Source organism: Dipodomys ordii, unplaced genomic scaffold (assembly GCF_000151885.1).
Source record: "Dipodomys ordii isolate 6190 unplaced genomic scaffold, Dord_2.0 Scaffold16, whole genome shotgun sequence".
In the NCBI taxonomy this organism is placed as follows: domain Eukaryota; kingdom Metazoa; phylum Chordata; class Mammalia; order Rodentia; family Heteromyidae; genus Dipodomys; species Dipodomys ordii.
In genome coordinates this window covers 8,844,074-8,865,846 of record NW_012267232.1, presented here as the reverse complement: position 1 = coordinate 8,865,846, position 21,773 = coordinate 8,844,074, and the positions used below count along the sequence as shown (strand labels likewise).

Below are 21,773 nucleotides of genomic sequence, written 5' to 3'. Positions count from 1 at the left end.
GGAGGGGGAGGCTGGGAAGTGATGTGAAGGGTAAACAAAGGAGGAGGCTGCAATGCTTGGTAAGAAATGTACGCATTATCCTGCCCATGCAATTTTAACCCCTCTGTACAGTATTTTCACAAATAAAATAAAAAAAATAAAAAAAACAGTTTTTGCAAAAAGACTCACTAATTTACAAACTACCATATCTTCTTAGTGCCTTGGAAAACTTACCTTCTTTACTGATAAGCTGTAAAGAATATCTACATCGAAACAGACATGGAAACAGAATTGGAACAACTTAAGCTGATTTAATAAGCATATTTTCTTTTATATATGACAATGTTTGCCTTCATCAATAACATACATATCTTTAGTAGAATAGTAGAACAGTCTCTGGAATAAGAATTGCAAAATAACACATCTTTTTGTGTAGAATATTTGGACTAATGTGTGAATTTAATATTCTATCTTGTGGCCATATTTAATACTATTAGAAGTTAATCACAAAAGTAATAATAGGAACGACTGCAGTAAAATTCATAAGATGACCTTTTTCATAAATTTGAAAAATAATCCATCAAACACTAAAGTTTTTTTCATTATTTGAGAATTTTTCCTCCAGTAAGATTTCACATGTAAAGCATTTTCTCTAGATTAGTTAGATTAAACAAAGTAAGTACATATAATTGTCTGTGGCTCTAATCTTCAAACTATTGTTCTTAAAAATTCTTATCATTCAGTAAAACACACACATTAGGAACAGTTTGCAATGAAACTTTGTCATTCATACATCCTATTTTTTATTCAAGCACATAATTTCTAGGATGTTCCTGAAATACTAGTACATGTGATGTGTTTCTACTTATATTGAGCATAAATCAATTTTTATTGGTAAGGATTTTCAAACTCTTAGATAACAGAGATTATGTCATTCACATAGAGAAATTGGTGATAAAGATTGAAACACATTATGTAATTAAAAGAGGGACTGGGAGAAGTAGAACCCACTTCCAAAATTAGAATCTATTCTACATATTCATTATCCCTTATTTTTCATCTTATTTTAGAATGTGCCATTGTGTATTATCTCTGTGTATGAAAACTATCTTTAAATATTGTATCTTCTCTATCAAAACTGCATATGAAAAACATGGTTACACATAGACAGAAATGTCAGAGTACACCGTGGGAGAAATGGTTTTGAGTAATGGCAATGGTAAAGGCTGGGCTTTCTACACATAACATCAAGGTATACACAATACGGGGGGTTAGGGTGCGGGGGGAGGGGTGTGAAGGAGTGTGAAATGACAGAAAGTACTGAGTTCAAAGTACCCAGAATAATGAGGTGTTCACCATGATGAAAACTTGAAATATAATTTTACATGGTCAGATTAGAAGACTTTTGGCTATCAGGTAATGGAAACCCACAGAGAGTTATCATAGAAGAAAGATGCTTGCTTCATGCCTCTCTATCTACCCAAGTCAAATCCAATCCAATCAGACACAGCTGGTTCTTATTCTTTCAGACTATGTAAAACAGAACAAGCTTCCATTTCAATAGAGTTGGAAAGGAACTTCACGACATGTAATGCAAACACTGGGAGAGTTGAGTTGGTAGTTGAAAAGATGGTAGTGTTCAAGCTCCTGGAACTCAGGAGACATCATTGTGTCCCGGAGTTACAAATGGTTCTGTCAGTGCAAATGAAAATATTCTTCCTTGCAGGACAATCTTGTGAGAGAAAAAGAGATGGCTAAGCATGGAGAAAATGGTTGAAAGTTCTGGTAGGGGATAAAATGACAATTGGAATTGAGAGAAAAGAATGGATTTGGAGGTTTGGGGAAAGAATTTGTAACAGAAAATACTAGCTGTGCATCAAACATGAAACTAAACACTTTTCAAGCATCATTTTGTTCAATTTACATAGGAAGAAATGTGTGGCTTAATGAAATTTATTCCCATCCTGACAAATATGAAAATGCATTCTAGACAAATTATGATGAAAGCAAGAAATCTGATTTTAAAATCATGACATTTTCAGGATCCAACATTCACAGTGCTGCTAAAAATAAGGCAGTGTTGAACTTGTACATAGAGATGAGAATTGAGAGAGGTCCATTTATTTATTTGTCTATTTAGGTGCCAATCTTGGGGTTTGAACTCAGGGTCTGGGGGCTTTTCCTGAGCTCTTCTGCTGAAGGCTAGCACTCTACCATTTTCTTCTTCTGGTTTTTTTTTCTGGATTAATTAGAGATATGCATCTCATAGACTTTCTTGCTTGGCTGGCTTCAAACCATGATCTTCAGATCTCAGCCTCCTGAGTAGGATTACAGGTGTGAAGCACAATGTGCCTAGCTTAGAGAGATCCTTTTAGGTGACACCAGGAATTCAAGGGGAGAAAAAGTATCTCAAAGGAATGACTATAAATTCAACTTTAGTCATACTAGATTTTAGAATTAATCAGGAGACTAATTTGACATTTTTTTCAGTAACTAGTGTATACCAGTTACAAATATGGAGGATAATCATAGCACAGCAATGATAATTTAAGTCATAGAGTGATCATAGACTAAGAGGAGACTAAAACCAAAATCTGATTCAAGAGAAGAAGAAATAAAAGCAAGGCTAGAAGATTAAAGGATAATTAGCAAGTGTAATATCACCAAAGACATGGAAAGATAATACATTAAAGGAATAAGTGTTCCTATGTATGGGAACAACAATGAGAAAGACAAACAGATGTATTGGTCAGTAGGCAGATAGATAGATATTTAGTACCCACATTCAGATGTCTAATTTTTTTAACCATCTGCATCTGTATTGTAGATGTGTGTAGATGAGTGAATGTGTGTGTGAGAGACTTGTGAATTAATTCATCTGTATTTCAACATTTTAAATAAACAAGGGAATTGAAAATGTGATAAAATTACTTATATTTTTGAACTCATATATAAAAAATAATATTCATCACTTTACATTATATACCAGACTTGTACATTAGAATATATATCTTTAGCCATTGCTCATGAATCACACTTGTAACCTGGGGTACTTGAGAAGAACAGATGAATAAGATCACAGTTAAAGACTAATGGGAAAAATAAATTTCCAAGGATTTCAGTAGAAGTTTTTGTGGTGGTACATGCTTCTAATTCTAGTTTAAATTGCAAGCCTAAAATAGAAGAATGATAATCCCAAAATAGGCAAAATGTGAGATCCTTTCTCAATATTACCATGCAATTTAAAACTAAAGGCATGATTCAGTGGTAGAGCAACTGCCTAGCAAGTACAAAGCCCTTACTTCAAGCTCTAGTTCTGCTAAAACAGTATATGCATGTTGAGACATTAATATTGCTTTAATGGAACAAATTATAGGCAGTGATGTATATAAAGAAAATGAGAATACTCAAAGATAACATTATGTCTGTCATTTCACTCATACATGACAAGAAGTGCATATTTTATTAAATACTATCCAAATCCCCACTTATTTAAACATTTATCTCCTTTCATTCATTTGTTATAATTGTATTCTTTTAAAAAATATTCAAGGCCAGGTCTGGTGACTCACACTTATTTTTCCAACTATTTGGAAGAAGTAGAAGAATCATAGTTTGAGACCTGTTCAAAAATTAATAAATAAATTAAGAACAATAGATAAGACCCAGTCTAATCTCTACCAACAAGCCAGGCATAATGATTTGTGACTGTAATCCCAGCTAATAGAAGACATGAAGAGAAGAATCACTCTAAGAATGTGGTCCAGGAAAAAAACAAAAGACTCTCTATATGTACATAAAAAATAACACATAATGTGAAATGAATTAGTTCTGTGGCTTCAGTGGTAGAAAATTTGCTTAGCAAGTGCAAATTGTGAGATTCACAAAAGCTATTCAAGTTATGGAATATTTTTTTCAAGGCCAACAATTTTTTGTTTGAGAAAAATATTAAAGAGAAAAGTTCACATATCCATTAATTTTAATTTACTTTAATATTTGAGAGGTGATACTCCTGAGAAGTTGCCAAAGAAAGAATGTCAGCTCTGGGGATGGTAGGGGGAAAACAATGGATGGGCTAACAATGTTCAAGAGGAAGTGTACTCATTACCTCACTCATGTAACTGTAACCCTCTGTATAGTATCTTTACAATAAAAAAAAAGAATGTCAGCTCTGAGTGGAATTGTTTCTGGGTAAAGGAGTTACTGCACTGGTAAGGCCGGTGGTTTTTGTAACTGGTCATCCATTTTAAGGATGCTGGAAAAGATGCCTGTAACATTGGTGATAAGAGACAGGAGCTTCTGCAGGACAGGAAAGTCTGCAACCATTGTTATTTTCCATTAATGTAGTTCTTATATTGCACAGTTTAAATTAAATACTATCTTATATATTCTTTCTTTCCATCCCTGCCTCCCTCTCTCTTTCTTCCCTCCTCCCCTTTTTTCTTCTTTGCTTTCTTCCCTTTCTTTCTTTTGTGTCCTTCCTTCCTTCTTTCCTTCCTTCCTTCCTCCCTTCCTTTCCTCCCTCTTTCTTTCTTTTTTCTTTCTTTCTTCTTTCTTTCTCTTCTCTATTTTTAGAAACGACTTTAGCTACAATGAAAAAGGGATGGAGAATTTAGGAACAAACATTAAATGTTATTTTTTTCAAATTAGTAACATTTTGCCACGGTTCAATTGATTAATGTTTCTAAAGAAACATTTAAAGAAAGAACACTGGGCAATAAATTTTATTATCATTAGTGTTAACTAACATTAAAAATGAATTCTGTGTGGAGTCTTTTGAGGACCTCCATACTGCTTTCCAAAGTGGTTGAACAAGTTTACATTCCCACCAACAATGCAGTAGGGTTCCTTTTTGGCCACATCCCCTCCAGGATCTGTTGTTCTTAGATTTCTTGATTATAGCCATTCTACCTGAGGTGAGGTGGAATCTCAATGTTGTTTTGATTTGTATTTCTTTTATGGCTAGAGAAGTTGAGCATTTATTCATGTGTCTGTTGGATATTCTTATTTCCTCTTCAGCGTTTTTCTCTGACAATAAGATGTACAAAACACTATGTTGAAAACAGACTTCATAATTTTAGTGGGGGTGAGTTGTGGAGGAGGGAGGGAAGGGATGGTAGGGGAAAACAAATGAGGAGGCAACAATGCACAATAGAAAATGTACTCATTATCTTGCTCCTGTAACTGTAACCCCTCTGTACAGCTTTTTTATAATAAAAAAACGTACAAAAATTTCAGCCTGTGTCATGGAGCCCTAGAGTTTCTCCCATTCCTTCCTGTAATGTTTCAGGGTGTCTGCTTTGACTTGGAGGTCTTTGATCCATTTGGAGTTGATTCTGGTGCAGGGGATATATAAGGATCTAGTTTTAGTTTTCTACAGATTCCACATAGAGCGCCCCTATGACCCAGCAATCTGACTTTTGGGCATTTACCCAAATGATCACAAACAAGGTCCTACCAAAGCTACCAGCACAACCATGTTAATCACAGCATTATTTCTCATAGCTAAGATATGGAACCAACCCAGATGCCCCTCAGTTGATGAATAAATCAAGAAAATTATGTATATATAATTCATATATATATATATATATATATATGAATTCTATGCCTCCATCAGAAAGAATGGCATTGCCCTATTTGTTAGGAAATGGAAAGACTTTGAAAAAATTAAATTAAGTGAAGTAAGCCAGGCCCAAAGAAACATATGTCCCATGGTTTCCTTTATTTGAAATAACTAGTATAAGTCTAAGATAAGCAGAAAAGATAAAAAGTTATGTACATTTTACCATGTAAGATGATCATAAGTGAAATGAACTCCAAGATAGTGACACAATTCTTTTTATTCTCTCTTGCTATTATTTTTAACATAGTTAAAATATACTATGTGGGCTTTTTTTGCTTCTTTTGTATGTGCTTCCCCTGTGGTATAACCACTGTTTTCACATCTTGTATATACATTTTTCTAATTTCAGGAAGGGCAGGAGGTTTACCCATTGTAACAATGAGATGTACAAGACACTATGTTGAAAATGAATTTTACAACTTGGGGGAGGAAGGATGAGTTGGAGAGGTGGGGAGGGAATGGATGTTAGGGGATAAACAAAGGAGGAGGTAACAATGCTCGATAGGAAATGTACTCATTACCTTACTCATGAAACTGTAACCCCTCTGTACAGTATTTTTACACTAAAAAATTTAAAAAGCCTAATTCTTAAAGTGCTACCTTCTTTTTTGTACTTTTTATTGTAAAAATATTGTACAGAGGGGTTACAGTTACATGAGCAGGGTAATGAGTACATTTCCTATTGAGTACTACATTCTTAACAAACTAAAAAACATTCCAAAGCCAGGAGCTGGTGGTTCATGCCTGTGATCCCACTCAGGAGGCTGTGGTCTGAAGATTGTGGTTCAATGCCAGCCTGGGCAGTAAACCCCTTGAGATTCTTATCTCCAATAAACTACTCAAAAAATCCAGAAGTGTTCCTGTAGCTCAAGTTGGGTAGAGTGCATGCCTTGAGCTAAAGATGCTCATGGATATTATCTGGACCCAGATTTCAAGCCTCATGACTGGCAAAAACAAAACAAGCAAAACAGAACTTTTTGCAATTCATATGCTTATAGAGTATATTTTAAAGTGGGAAGGTAAAATTAAAGCTTTACTACCCAATTGAATTTTCATTCAAAGTTTTCTCTAGAAAAGAAAAACAATAGATCAATAAATTGGGAATATAATCATTTTGGTATTGTGATGTTAAAAATATAAGAAAAATGAAGGCATATATTGAATCTCAAGTGATTACTAGAAGATGAAATTATAGCAGAAATGGTTGTAATTAATAAAACAGAATCCAGAAAAATATATAGCCCTTTCCACCGTATGAGTTTTTTCACATGAAAAAAGTTAATTAATTTTTTGAATGTTTTTGTTTTTAAAATATATACTTTTTATTGTAAAGATACTGTACAGAGGGGTTACATTTACATGAAGAGGTAATGAATACATTTCCTATCAACATTGTTACCCCTTCCTTTGTTTATCTCCTACCATACCTTTCCTCCCCACCTCCCAAACTCCTCCCCCCACCATTCCTGAAAAGTTGGAAAGTTCATTTTCAACATAGTGGCTTGTACATCTCATTGTTACAATGGGCCATCCTGTATCCTTATTTCAGCATTTTGTTATATCCCTTCCCTTCTCCAAATTAGAGAAATGTATATACAAGATGCAGGGCACCGACATCAAATACAGTGAAAACAGAGGTTGTACCATAGGGCAAGAACATACAAAGAAACAAAAAATCACATAGTACATTGTAAGTACACTAAAAAGAACAACAAGAAAGATAAAAATCTCTTGTGTCCTTATCTTGGGTTCATTTCACTTAGCATCAGTTTATATGGTCATATGTACATAGCTTTTGACTTCTTCTGCATGTCCTAGACATATACTAGGTATTGCAGATTAAGGGAAACCATAGGGCCTGTGTTTCTTTGGGTCTGGCTTACTTCACTTAATATAATTTTTTCCAAGTCTTTCCATTTTCTAACAAATGTGGCAGTGTCATGCTTTCTGATGAAGGCATATATATATCACATTTTCTTGATCCATTCATCTACTGAAGGTCATCTCCTTGGCACAGGCCAAAATTTTCTTAATAGAAACCCAGAAAGACAACAAACCAAAGAAAAGTTGGACAAATGGAATTTTCTGCATGGCAAAGGACCTAGCAAGCAAGATCAATAGAAAACCCATGGATTGGGAGAAGATCTTCACTAGCCATACAATGGACAAGGGTCTCATATCTAAAATATACTTAGAACTCAAATCTCCCAACAACAAATCCTCAAAGAAACCACTGCCTAATTAATAAGTGGGCTAAAGATTTAAAGAGAGACTTCTCTGAAGAAGAAATAAGAATGTCCAATAGACACATGAAGAAATGCTCAACTTCTTCAGCCATAAAATCAAAACAACATTGAGATTCCACCTTATCCAGATAGAATGGCAATAACCAAGAAATCTAAGAACAACAGATGTTGGAGGGGATGTGGCCAAAAGGGAATCCTACTGTATTGTTGGTGGGAATATAAACTTGTTCAACCACTCTGGAAAGCAGTATGGAGGTTGCTCAAAAAACTCCACATAGAGCTCCCCTATGACCCAGCAATCCCACTCTTGGGCATTTACCTGAATGATCACAAACAAGGCCATACTAAAGCTAACAGCACAACTATGTTTATTGCAGCATTATTTACCATAGCTAAGATATGGACCCAGATGCCCCTCAGTAAATGAATGGATCCACCATATGAGTTTATAAGTTAAAAAAAATAGGCCTCACCCTTGATCTTGAAATTTATGTTACTTATCACATATTCCTTTATAGTATATTTGATATAACAGTTGAATGCATTAAGTCATAAAGGTATATTAGGAACAATCTTCAAATAAGAAAGTGGATTTTAGGATAAAATGTACCATAAATTACATGTTAAAATTGAAGTCAAAATGGTAATAATAGTGATTTTCATTATATGCTATGTGACATTTTATATGTTATTTTAAAAATTATTTTAATATTGAAATATGAACTGAAAATTGGAAACATTTCCCCCTCATTGGAAATAAGGAAATTAAAGCCTAGAGAAATAACTTGCCAGAAGACATATATATTGTAATAAATGTTTTTGTAAGACTCTATAGGTTAAAGAAAATCTAAATGAAAGCTCCTTTCAAAGTTTACCCTGGAGTTACATAGAGGATGTTGTCATGATATAATCCTCACCTGGTGTCTTTTCAAAATAACCTTCAACTTATCACTCATCTTTTAGTGTAATCTTTGAACATCCACAAAGGTAATTTAACTTATGGGACGAAATCAAAGTCTTGTAGAGTCAAGTCATATCTCTGCTGAAAGAAGTGACTACAATTAGATAACAATAGTTTTAATTAGAAATTATTCAATCCGTCTATGTGTGTGTCTCTGTGTGTATATGTGTGTGTATGTGTTTATGTGTGTGTGTGTGTGTGTGTGTGTGTGTGTGTGTGCGCGCTATTCATTTTAACTCTACAGGTATTACAGAAGGTATTACAGAAGAATTTTGAGGAAGGAGATGCTGAAATAAGAATGAAATAAATGGTTTAAATTAATGAAACAAAGCATCTAGTATCTCTGCTAAAATTCATGGTTTTCAGTAAGTTTTGAAAGTGGTCTGTGCAAACTAATGACAATCGGTATAGAACTACCCAGTATGGACCTCCAGAATCACCAAGAAGCAAACTAAAAAGATGATGCTCAGTCACGTAAATGCTGCAAGAGATTTCAAGAAACGCCTTGAACATAAATGAGTGACAGAAAATAGCCAGAGAGGCAACATTGAATTATCGTGTTTACAAGGGTAAAAAGAGATGGACTGAATTATGATAGGAAATAAGAAACCCACCTTAATCATTAAAGCTATTCAGAATATTTTATTCCTCAAATTGCAAATAAAAATTGTGTTTTGACATTTGTAAATTACTTTGGGTAGTCCTTAACATTTTTCTAGGTGAATCCTGTTTTTGCTTGGGTTTTTAGATTTCATATTACCCTCAGATTAATTTCTAGTTCTGACATTTTCAGAATATTTTTTGTGCTGGTACTAGGATGTAAACTCAGGGTCTGAGTGTTGTAACTTAGCTTTTTTGCTCAAGGCTTGTGCTTTCCATCCTGAGTCAGTCCTCCATTTGTGGCTTTTTTTCTGGTAACATGAAGATAAAAGTCTCATGGCTCTTTCTGCTTTGTGTGGCTTTAAATTATGATTCAAAGAACTCAGCCTCCTGAGTTGGTAGAATTATACCAGTGAGCCACTGGCACCCAGCTAAGAATAATTTGTTATAAAAATCCCAAAAGTAGTTATATTGCTTCAATATAGTCATTCTATAAATCTTAACACTGTAGAAAATCATTCAATTATTTTCATAAAGTGAGAATCTTTGCTACATGTTTTCCATTGTCTTTAATTTGCTTTCATTCATATATTTCCTGAAATTACACTTTTATGGATATTTATTTTGATTGAAAATAACAGATACACACTGTTCATTAGGATTCTTGATATTAAACAAAAAAAGCCCTAATCTATGGCCTTTTCTTTTGGTTTAGTACCAGCATTTGACTCAGGGTCTTATGCTTGCTCAGCTTGCTTGCTCCATTAGAACTCTATCCCTTGAGCCAAGAGTCCAGCATGAATTTTTCTTGATTACTTCGGAGATGTAATCTCTTGGATACTTCTATACTGGTTTGAACACTGAACTTCCATATTTTAGCCACATTTGTAGCTAGAACTTCAGAGATGTGCCTCCAGTGTCTGATTACATTTTTTTCTTCTAATTCATTCTTACTTTGGATACAGAAATGGGGTCTTTGGTTTCTCAACAGATGTGATTAATTTCTGTCATGAATTTCCTTAATTTGGATAACAGATGTAGTAAAGGAGCAAGAAACATAATCTAGAGCTAAATAGGAAGCTTTACTTTATACAACTTACTCTTGTCAGTCTTTTTTTAATATAGTTTTCTACTTCCTGAGAGAAATATCATGTCATTTGTTACATACAAATGTGTTTGTGCATGGTGGACCCTTACCAGCCAGGTGACATTCATTGCAAATAATAACCTCCAGGTGAGCCTCAAAATATGTAGTTGACATTACACTCACTTTTATTTTGTATGTGTATGTAATGGTTGTGGAACTTGAACTGGAGTCCTGGGAGCTGTCCCTGAGCTCTTCTGCTGAAGGCTAGCACTCTACCACTTGAGGCACACCACCACTTCTGGCTTTCTGGTAGTTAATTGGAGATAAAAGTCTCATGATCTTTCCTGACCTGGCTGGCTTTGAACCTAGATCCTCAGATCTCAGACTCCTGAGTTGCTAGTATTACAGGTTTGAGCCATCAGTGCCCAGCTACACTCACTTTAATAAAACATTTAAACATTACTGTGTCAGGAGCTGATGGCTTACATCTGTAATCTAGCTGCCCAGAACACTGGAATCTGAATACTGAGATTCAAAGACAGCCTGGGTAGAAAGTTAGTGATATTCTTATCTCCAGTTAACCAACAGAAAGCCAGGGTTCATGTGGTAAAGTGAAAAAGCCAAGCAAGAGCAGGAAGCCTTGAGTTGAAGCCCCAGCACTAGAAAAAAAGCAAACAAAACAAAAACTTTAAGATTCACCTCTCTAAATAAGATAAAATAGTGCAGCCCATCAAATTACAGTATAATTTTATAATCACATTTTGAAACTATGATAAAAATAACTTGATTTTAGTAGACATATCTGAGTTTCTTCATTTAACATATACACATGAGAGTCCAATGGCATTTTTACTTAATATTAAATTTCTCTTATTAATTATCTTTGCGTAGGGAATTATTTTGTTTCTTTTGCTAACCCTATATACTATTAGTTTTAAGTGAATCAAATAACATATATGATATATATTATGGTATATAAATGATATAATAAAATGATATAACATCATTTTTTCTAATGTTTCAAATAAAAAATGAACTAGAATATTAATTTAAAACCTTATTTCTTTATACATTTGTTTGGGTGGTACTAAGGCTTGAACTCAAGACCTAAGTGATGTCCCTTAGCATTTTCAATCAAGGTTAGCACTCTACCACTTGAGCCACAGTTTCACTTGTTTTGGTGGTTAACTGGAGATTAGAATCTGACAGACATTCTTTCCCCAGATGGTTTTGAACCATGATCCTTAGACTTCAGCCTTCCTAATATCTAGGATTATAGGCATATCCCCCAAGTGCCTGCTGCAAAAGATATTTCATGATTCCAGACTCATGTGAATAAAACTAATGGTTGACAATAATACTATCATTAAAATTTGACATTCTCAATGTCTGTTTCATTCATCATTTCTTCAACTAGGTTCAATTTTAAAACATTTTTATACTCTAAAATGAAAAACACATTTGGTATTTCCTAATTTGGTCTGTATTATATATTCTAATTTCAAGTGAGAAATCTAGAACATCTTCAAAATAAACCTCTCTTCTAAGAATAAGAAACTTGAACTATATTATAATAATTTACTCTGTTAAATTATTGTGAACCTATGACATATGAAATGGTTAGTAATAATTCTAGATTCTGACAGATGTTATATATATATATACTTTAAGAACAGCCTAAATAAATGGAGTGAATAATTTAAAAATTTTAATAAATTATGTATCTTTACAAATTGTGTTGTTTTCTTTTTAACAAAATATTTACTGCTAGGGAATGAATAATCAGATTTGGAGATCTACAGCTTTAATTGATCTTACTACAACATGGACATTTATCACTTATATTTAATATGGATATATATACTTTTATGTAAATGTATATGTATATATGTTTATAAACATATGTATGCATATATACATATGTATATATATATACTTACAAACATATTATATACTTATTATTGTATATATTTTTGTTATTATAATTTGCATTTACTAAAAAAACTAACGAACAGCTACAAGGTAAAATATATATTACTAGCAATAAAAAGTGCATAAAGATAAAAAGCTGGCTTGTGATCTAGAATGGTAGAACTAACTACTGAAGATGATATGAAACATGCATGTATGTATGCATGCATGCATATCTTTATGCATATATATGATATGACATTTTATAGCATATCAGTATTCAAGTACCATTAATATCCAATGTCCAAATAAAAAAAATAAAATCACTTTAAATGTTACACTGCTTATCATTTAAAATATATTATCAAGGATCCTCCATTATTAGGCATATTGAAGTAAGCCTTAGGGTAAATATGTAGGTGGAATCTGCTGGTAGGGACTTCACTTATGGAGCATGAGCCTTGGGAATAGTTGCTATCAGTTATTTGAACTCAGACTGGTAGGGACTTCACTTATGGAGCATGAGCCTTGGGAATAGTTGCTATCAGTTATTTGAACTCAGACACATACTTAACCAGATTCTTCAGAAGAGGTAGAAATACGTTTTGCAAAAGATACGGTGACATTCTCACCAGAAATGGAAAGTTTTCTGGCCTCTAGTAGTCATGGCAGGGAGACTTGGCTCTCAGAGAAACTCTGCTAGGTTGTACCCTTTCCAGAAGAAGTTGCTTCACAATGCAAAAAATGTCACAACTTTTTACCTACATTTAAAGAATCTTACCTGTTCTTATTGGTGCCCTTTATCAATTATAAAAGAGACAATCAGTATTTCTGATAATACACTGTCTTAAGCTTGAATACTAAAATTTTGTGCTGATTTTAATATGATGACCAGAAACATCCCTCCATTTTTTTAAGCTCTTGAATGGACTCGGATACTTTTAAAAGCAAATAAAGGGCCCACAATGTCTACAGGATCTTCTGTCAGAAGCACAACATGATTTAAATAAAACACAGTTTAGTAATTATCCTGTTCCTGCTTCACAATTAAGCACTTATCTGATGCTATAAGTTGGGCAGAAACTCTGTAGGGAAAATCTGTTTGAATTATCTCTCTATTACTAGGTAATTGTATAATCCACTGTTACAGCTTCAGATATGCAAACACAGCATTTCAGTGATTAGGCCTCCACAACTACAGAAGAGAGCTTCCTTAAAATAGGTAGATAAGTTGGACAATGAGCATGCGATTGCCTGAAGCAGAGACATGAATTCTGGTAAGAAAAGAGTCGTAGAACATGAAATAACAATTATTTCCAGCTACCACATGGCTTCATTGCACACAGACAGTTCTTAGCCATTAGTTTGTTGATTCTTCCATTAACCAGCCGTGTACCCTCATTATGATCATTACCGTAATACACATAAACACAATTCTTTTCCAATAGCTAAGTAATAACCAGATGTATAGAAAACTAATTTAAACTGGGTGGCAATGAGATAGAAGAAATATTTTATCTTAATTCACTTTCAAAATTCACCTCATTTTACTCAGAGGCTAATGCAATCATTTCGTTCTCTATTCCCAGATCGAAATACATTTTAGAAAAGGAATTCACTTACACTGAACGATGAGCTGCACCAAGGCTTCTCTTGGTTTCACGTTAAATCCATTGTACTGGCTGGTCTGGCATCTGTACATTCCTGACATTTCCCTAGACACGTTCACAATCCTCAGTGTTCCATCGTAACTCTCCATTTGCATGGACCCATCAGGCATGGCCACCTCTTTATCCGCTCTAGACCAAAGGATGATTGGTTTAGGTTTTCCAGTTACTTGACATTGCAGTTCTATTGTGTCTCCTTCTCTGGTGACCAAAGGTGATTTTTCCTGTGGAACAGTCAGATTGGGTGGAACTTGAAATGGGAAAAAGAAAATTTTTCAAGGTTAGTATAAACTGGTAAGGCATATGCAGACACAGAATATCATAAGGAAACAATTTCTGTGGGTTGAAGAATGTGATAAAAAATATAGAGACCATGGGAATTAATAAAGCATATCTTCACTTTAAATAATTCTAAATTGTATTCATTAAGCATTCTCTCATAAAGAGTGCAAACATTTTCACCATTATCGAGGTATTACATTGGCAAGTAAATGGTCCATATAAGAAAACTCTATTCAATACCTGGCAATTATTGACCATTACTGGTTCTTCAATATTTATCTGTCAAAGAAAAATGATCTGGCTAGCTGAGGATAAGATTTAACTGGAAAGACTTAACACTGTGAACAGAAGTAGTAAGAAAGGGAAAATGAAAAGCTTGGGATAGAACATAATGTCTTCGGTATAAAATCTGTTGTCAAATTGAGAAGATGTCCAGTCTGTTTTCTCTCTAGCGGGGGTTTAATGGAAAAACTGATTGTTATATATTCATAACTATCACAAAGCATGTGGCAGTCCATCCCATTCTCCTGTTTAAGATTTTAAGTTTTTTTGTCACTTGAATTTCATATGACTTCACTTGAAAATGCTTTTGAAGTCCTAGAACCATTTCTCACAATGTTGCCACTACTACTACAGAATTAATTTTAAAGAAACTTTCAAAATACATTTAAATTAATATAAGACTGATAACTATCCTCTGGTAGATCTTGTCTCTGGTTGTGCTCAGCAGAGTTAGATGAAAATTAGATTGATTTATCTGGAACTTAATATATTGGAATATATACATATATATATATATATTCATGTTGAGATTAAATAAATTCAGATAAGGAAAGTGCTACATAATGATTTTTTTACAAACATTGCCACCTATTCCACTAGAAAATTTTCATTGTTTTTATGGTTTTATCTGAATTCATAATGGTTTCTAGAATGTAGTATCTACTAAAAAAGTACAGGGTAAACAGAATAAGAATAATCATAAACATGGGTAATTCTGATTCTTACATGCCCCTTTTAAAGATAGCTTAACATATAGATTAAAATAAATAAGTTTTGTTCTCTCATACATTATTTCTCTGCTCTGGTTCCAGTACTAACACAAACAGCTTAAAATTGTTTTTTCAACTATTGTTGAAATGAAGTTTTCTTTACTACATGTAGTAAAAAAATAAATTCAAGACTAAAATATGAACACAGTTTGCTTTTAAAATATTTTCACATTTCCTTTATCATTTAATTCCTTCAGGTAATTCAAGGTAATAAGAACTACTTACATAATACAAATAGCATCTCAGAATTCAGAAGAGGGAGAGTATTAACCACCATTGTAGAACAAATAGCTACCTTGTAGAAACTCGTAATTTAACCAGATAATTTGTTTGTTTCCATAAACCATGAAGTGATGATGCAATCCTAAACAGTTCCATGTAATAAATAATTTCAATAGGACTGCAATATTTATTCACCTTCCTGAGAAATAAGATAGAATACCAGAAATAACCTAAGCAGTTAACATTTGTTGCAACCTTATTATTTTTGGCCCCAGGAAATTTGTGTTTTTGTTAACTTTTCTTGACAAGCTTAAGGTTCAATATTTAATACTAAAATTTAACAAATGAGAACATTGAGAGCAAGAGAAGACAAATATTTGGATTTGAACAGAGTATAATAGAGACATGAGTGTGGAAGTAGCTCTCACAACACTTGAAAGTAAGCCCTGGACTGCCTTCTTCTTGTTCCTGCTCTGGCTCCATTGGTGTCTTTGTCTCATGGACAAACAGTATGAAAGGGTCAAAAAGGAAATATGAAGGACTCTATGATCTATATTTTCCAAATTCCCTGTCTTGTCTCATAACATGAACAACTGCATCTACCTATGCTGGAATATTTTCCATACATTTCAAAATTGCCTACAAGATAAAGTAAATAAATACAGATTTATTTTCAATCTCTGTGAACTAAATGAAATAATAAATTTAAAGAGTGATTCAATGGAGTACTATTTCTTTTAGTGTTTAATCCATATCAATTCTGGAAACATGTCACCTGACCCTGACCACAAGTAAACATTTTGCATATTCATTTCTTCATTTTTGAAACTAAGAAGTTACATGTTGTTTTTTTTATCCCAATGTTTTGATGATTAACTTATAGGTATAAATAGTAAAGACTTAATGAGACAAGAAGTATCAAACAAAAGTCTTTATTTTCTAACTTACTAGGATGGATATTTAGGAACTTATATCATGAGTCATTCTAATTAAAATAAAGCCTGAGTATATCTTTCAAAAATGCTAACATTATATTGTCTAAAATTTCTCTTGCATATTTGTTATTTATAAATTTAGACAATTTCATTCCACCTAACTAATTAAAAAAATAGGAATTTAAATCTCTTTTTTCTTTTTCTTTTTCATTTTCATTTTTTTTTTTTTTTTGCTTGGTTGTGGGGCTTGAACTCAGGGCTTGGACGCTGTCCCCAGCTTTTCAGCTCACTTGAGCCTCAAAGCCACTTCTGATTTTCTGGTGGTCAACTGAAGATAAGAGTCTCACAGACATTCCTGCCCATGCTGGCTTTGAACCATGATCCTCAGATCTCAGCCTCCTGAGTAACTAGGATTACAGGTGTGAACCACTGGCGCCGGGCTTAAACCTCAATTTTAATCTTGGCTATTTATATTGTTTTGATAGACTAGCCCAGACATTCCTAATTAGCAAAACTTCACCAAAGTGTGGTTCAATGTGTATTTGTTTCTATAATACTTCAAAATATGAAGTCAGGTTGAGGATTTCTCAACTCTCTTAGCAAAGAGAATTTATATCTTCTCAAAATTTCCATACTAGATTTTATTTCAACCTATGACTCTACACTTAGCTCTGTTAATTATTTCTATAAAGAGATCTCTGTTATTTGTTCTCATGGAGATTTCTATTTTGTACATTGATAGTATATTTTTTAACTTTTCCTCAAGGGTCTTCCAACCTATGAACACAATACTTTATATTCTCCCAATTTTTCAAACCTTAGAACATACGAACTACTTATTTCTCAGTTCAGTTATCAATATGTCCTGTTTACAAAATAAATCACAGTTTTCTTGGTTTGATGTATGCTTCTATTCCTCTACTTCCAAAAACCAGCCAAATCCTGATGTTTCTTTATCCACTATGTCTCTCACCCCTGTCTATTTTTTTTATGGACAAAGTTACTTTTCTTAGTACAGATCATCCTTTTCCTTTCTTGTGACAGTATACTAAGATCATCCTTTTCCTTTCTTGTGACAGTATACTAAGATCATCCTTTTCCTTTCTTGTGACAGTATTTTCAGAGCAGTCCCTGTCAACAGTCTCAGTCCAAGACTCCTGCTTCCTTTCTATGTATTTGTCATCACAGGCATAATTCTGTTCCTGTCAAGAAAACTATAAACCTAAGTGAAAGTTCGCATCTTAACCCTGATCCAATTTGAAAAATGAAAATAGCCTAATGGTTTTTTAAATAAATCATAGAACCGTCACACAATACAATATAACAAACTTTTAAAATATGATGGAATAGAGCTATATTTATTGATAAAGGAATTGATTTCCAACAAGAATAAGATATTAGTGAGTAGTATGAATAGCGGTGACTACTATTATTGAATAAAACATTGCTATCTGCATACATTCTAGTAGCCAGTTCTTTATATTAGAAAAGACTAATATCTTTGTTTCTATATTCGCATATATTAGTAAATACTAATGTATTTGCTTAACTACTATGCATCAATCCCATCACACAATATTCTAAATGTCAAAAATAATAAAATACATTTTTAAGAAGACTTATCAATGAATGTCAACAGAGAGTTTCTTGAATGGGAGAATATTATCATTATATCTTTATATTGTCAACATTCAGCATATTGTCACATATAATAGAAACTCAGTAGAGAATTTTACATTTAGTTTATAAATAAAGACAGGATGTAATTGCCACTTATTGACAATTAGAAAAAATAGACACATATGGGACAAACCTAGTGAAAAAGAAAATTCAGAAAAAATTACACCAAAAAATTTAAAGTGTTTTTCTTTATATGTAGTATATTTGTAAATTTTATTTTCTTAAAATGTTTTCTTTCGATTTTTATAATATACCCAGCACATATTAACTTATCAAAGGCTCTAAGAAATCTAGAGAAATTTGAGTATTAACTCAACAACCTCATAAAATGAAACTCCGTTTTGCAGGGATAGTAATGTATTACTCTGGAAATAGTAACATAGTAACCACTAAATTGCAGTCAATGGCCAGCCTCAGAACTCTTGAATAATCAGTGTTTATTTTTTTTTCTTCTTCACACGTTCAGAGTGTGAGGCCCTTGCCTAACCTATCTGTTGAAAGTCAGTTAAAATAGTATTACTCTGTAGAAACTTTGTCTTCTGCTAAGCTGAGCTGGGTTTACACTCCCCTGAACTACATGTACTGTACATGCACTTAACCTGTACTTGAGTTCTGGCTTTTATTTCATTCCTGAGAAGACAGCCCTTAAATGCACAGAGATTCTTACTCTATTGTTAAGGTCTGATGTCTGCCTCAGTCCCTAGCATTGCCTGGGAAGCTATAAATTAACTAAGAAACGAAGGAGAGGTAGAAAATAGGAAAGGAAAAAATGGAAAGCAAAGAATATAGAAGTAAACGTGACACATTCAAATCTTGGACATTTTTAACAAAAGGGATAATAGCAACTAAGTACAGTGATTGTATAATTAGTGATTTAGTAAGTAGTGAAATCACTTGAAAATGCAGAAATTTTGGGTGTATTTCTGAGGTTTATCTTGCGATTTGTGGGTTGTCAACGTGGTAAGAGATTTCAGAATTTTTTTCCAGTCTTCTTTAAGGACACAAGTGGTTTTTTTCTTCCTTGCTATTTTTTCTAGCATATTTATAAGCTGATTTTTTGTTGCTTTGTTTGTCCCTTCCCCATGGTATAACCCCTGTTTTCACTGTATTTGATGTTGGTATAATTTGGGGAGGGGAAAGGAAAAAACAAATTGTTTAAATAGGGATACAGGTGGACCCATTGCAACAATGACATGCACAACATGCTATGTTGAAAAATGAGCTTTACAACTTTGGTGGGAGCGGAGGAGGTGGGTAGTGGTTATAGGAAGGCAAGGATGGTAGGAAAAAACAAAGAGGAGACAACAATGCTTGATAAGAAATGTAGTCATTGCCTTGCTCATGTAATTGTAACCTCTCTGTATATTATTTTCACAATAAAAAAGAATAATCAATACTTAAATAGATAAACTGAAAGTTGAAAGTAAAATTAAATAAATTAAAGTGAGGAAGGAGGCAATTTGAAAATGCTATTTTATTTTATCTTGATTGTTTATATGTTTTTATTTTTTTTAATTTTGCCTCTTAATGAAAACAAATTAAGTATAAAAACCTGAAGATCTGTACTAGTGCTAGGAGAAAACATCTCATCAGATAAAAATACAGAGATATTTTCTGACAAAGAGTCTATACATATCTCTTTCTATAATTTTTCTCATCAGAAATTCAACTATAAGAGATAGTCCAATCAGAGAAACTTGAAAAAGATGGTATAAAACCCAGTGTCTCAGTCTAAGCATAGAGATAGACAATTTTTTGGTGAATTTTTCAATTGTATCACATACTATAAAATAAAACAAGTATAGAAAAGGTAAATATTGACATTTCTTCCTAGGGGGGAAACCTGAGTAAATTAAGTTCTTTAGTCTTTACTTGGAAAATAAGTTACTCATTTTTCTTCCTCAAAAAAATGTGAGAGTAGGTTAGTATATGTGAACTCTGGGAAAATACTGTGCTAATTAAAAACAGCCTCTGCAATTATTCATTAAAACTGCAGAACTAGTTAAATTGTCATTTAGTATTATACATTAAAATTAAAGATATATCATTCTTTGAAATAATCACAACAAATTAAGTAACAAATGGAATTTGCTCCAGTAGATCAATCAGATTCTTACTTGCTACAATCCTGAAGCAAGTATGGCACTAAATTAAATTATACTTGAATTTGGGGGAATAGTTTACTACAGATATGTGTATTTCAAATTATAATTCATAATAAAACATAAACAGTATTTTACAGAAAGTATAATCTTATTAACATGATTGCTACAGGTAAGAATTGCCATGCTGGCCAGATAGAAATTAATACATTAAAGTAGGAATGAAGCTAGATGTGATAATGTATGCCTGTAATTCCAGCCACATAGGATATTTTGATAAATCACAAAGTCATTTTTGTGGACCTTAAGAATTTGCAAATCTAACAATTTTCATCAAGACACCAGGAGTAACATGTCTTTTTTCTTTCTTACATTTCTTTTCATGTTGATCCTGGGCTTGAATTCATGACCTGAACTTTTTAAACGTAAGGTTAATACTCTACCTTCTGAGCCACAGCTCCATTTCTGGCATTTTTAGGTGTTGAACTGGAAGTAAGAGTCTCACAGATTTTTCTGTTTGTGCTGACAGAGATGCACAAATCTCAGCTTCCAGAGTAGCTAGAATTATAGCACATGCTTAATGAGCACTAAAAATACTCAGTTGATGGTTTAAGGCAAATTGAAGAATATCTTTCCACTTAAAAATAACTACAATTCAAGTCCTAAAAATAGTGTGTAAGCTAATAAGCTTGCCTCATTTTCACTACAATTAATAATTATGTATCAATTAATAGAACACAGTAGGATACACTTGGAAGCTATGCTGAAATTTCCCAGTTAGTGGACCATATGTAGTAGGACACCTGAGCTGAGGAACCTACTGCTGCTCATTTATAACTAAAGAAATAATGGTTGCTACTACATGCTTACTAGAAACAACTAGTAATTAAAAATGAGTGCAAGAAGATAATAGGGCACATTACATGATATATAGTACTTAGAATCCATTGTTTTGAAATATTACAATTTCCTTGAAATATAAGTGAATAAAATATATTTCCTTGTCATGTTTCCCTCTGGATTATTTTTCCTTTTATAAATGGATTGTTAAAATTTAATTTATGAACATTTCTTTCAACTTTTTAACAAGAAAAAAAATATACTATTCCTTAAAATTCATCTACATCTCTACAGGTGCTCCTCATTTTCCTGGAGAGAATGCCTAAAACTCATGGCTTGTTTTGCCTTTCATCTTCAATAAGTCCTAGTGGTCCTAGGCAAGCTCTGTACTCAATCCAGGCAGGATTTAGGATCTGTTTAATAGACACAGACTGTGGGCCTTGGTAATTCATTCTCAAGTTCTCACTTTTCACCAGACCCACTCAGTGGTTCTCCTTCATTCTTTAAGACTCAGTTTAAGTTTTGTGTTCTATTTACTCTCTCCTACTTTCTGGGTTCTTTGTGTTTCCTGTCTCTAAATGAT

General features: G+C 33.1%; 1 protein-coding gene across 2 annotated transcripts in view; it reads right to left on the bottom strand.

Moving 5' to 3' along the window:
- Window positions 1-21,773, bottom strand: part of Mdga2 (MAM domain containing glycosylphosphatidylinositol anchor 2) — a 715,797-nt gene that overhangs the window by 120,209 nt on the left and 573,815 nt on the right. For both annotated transcript variants that reach the window (XM_013012262.1, XM_013012263.1), the window contains exon 8: window positions 14,034-14,327. In XM_013012262.1, the coding sequence (XP_012867716.1) occupies window positions 14,034-14,327 (294 nt within the window). The remainder of the gene's footprint in view (window positions 1-14,033; window positions 14,328-21,773) is intronic.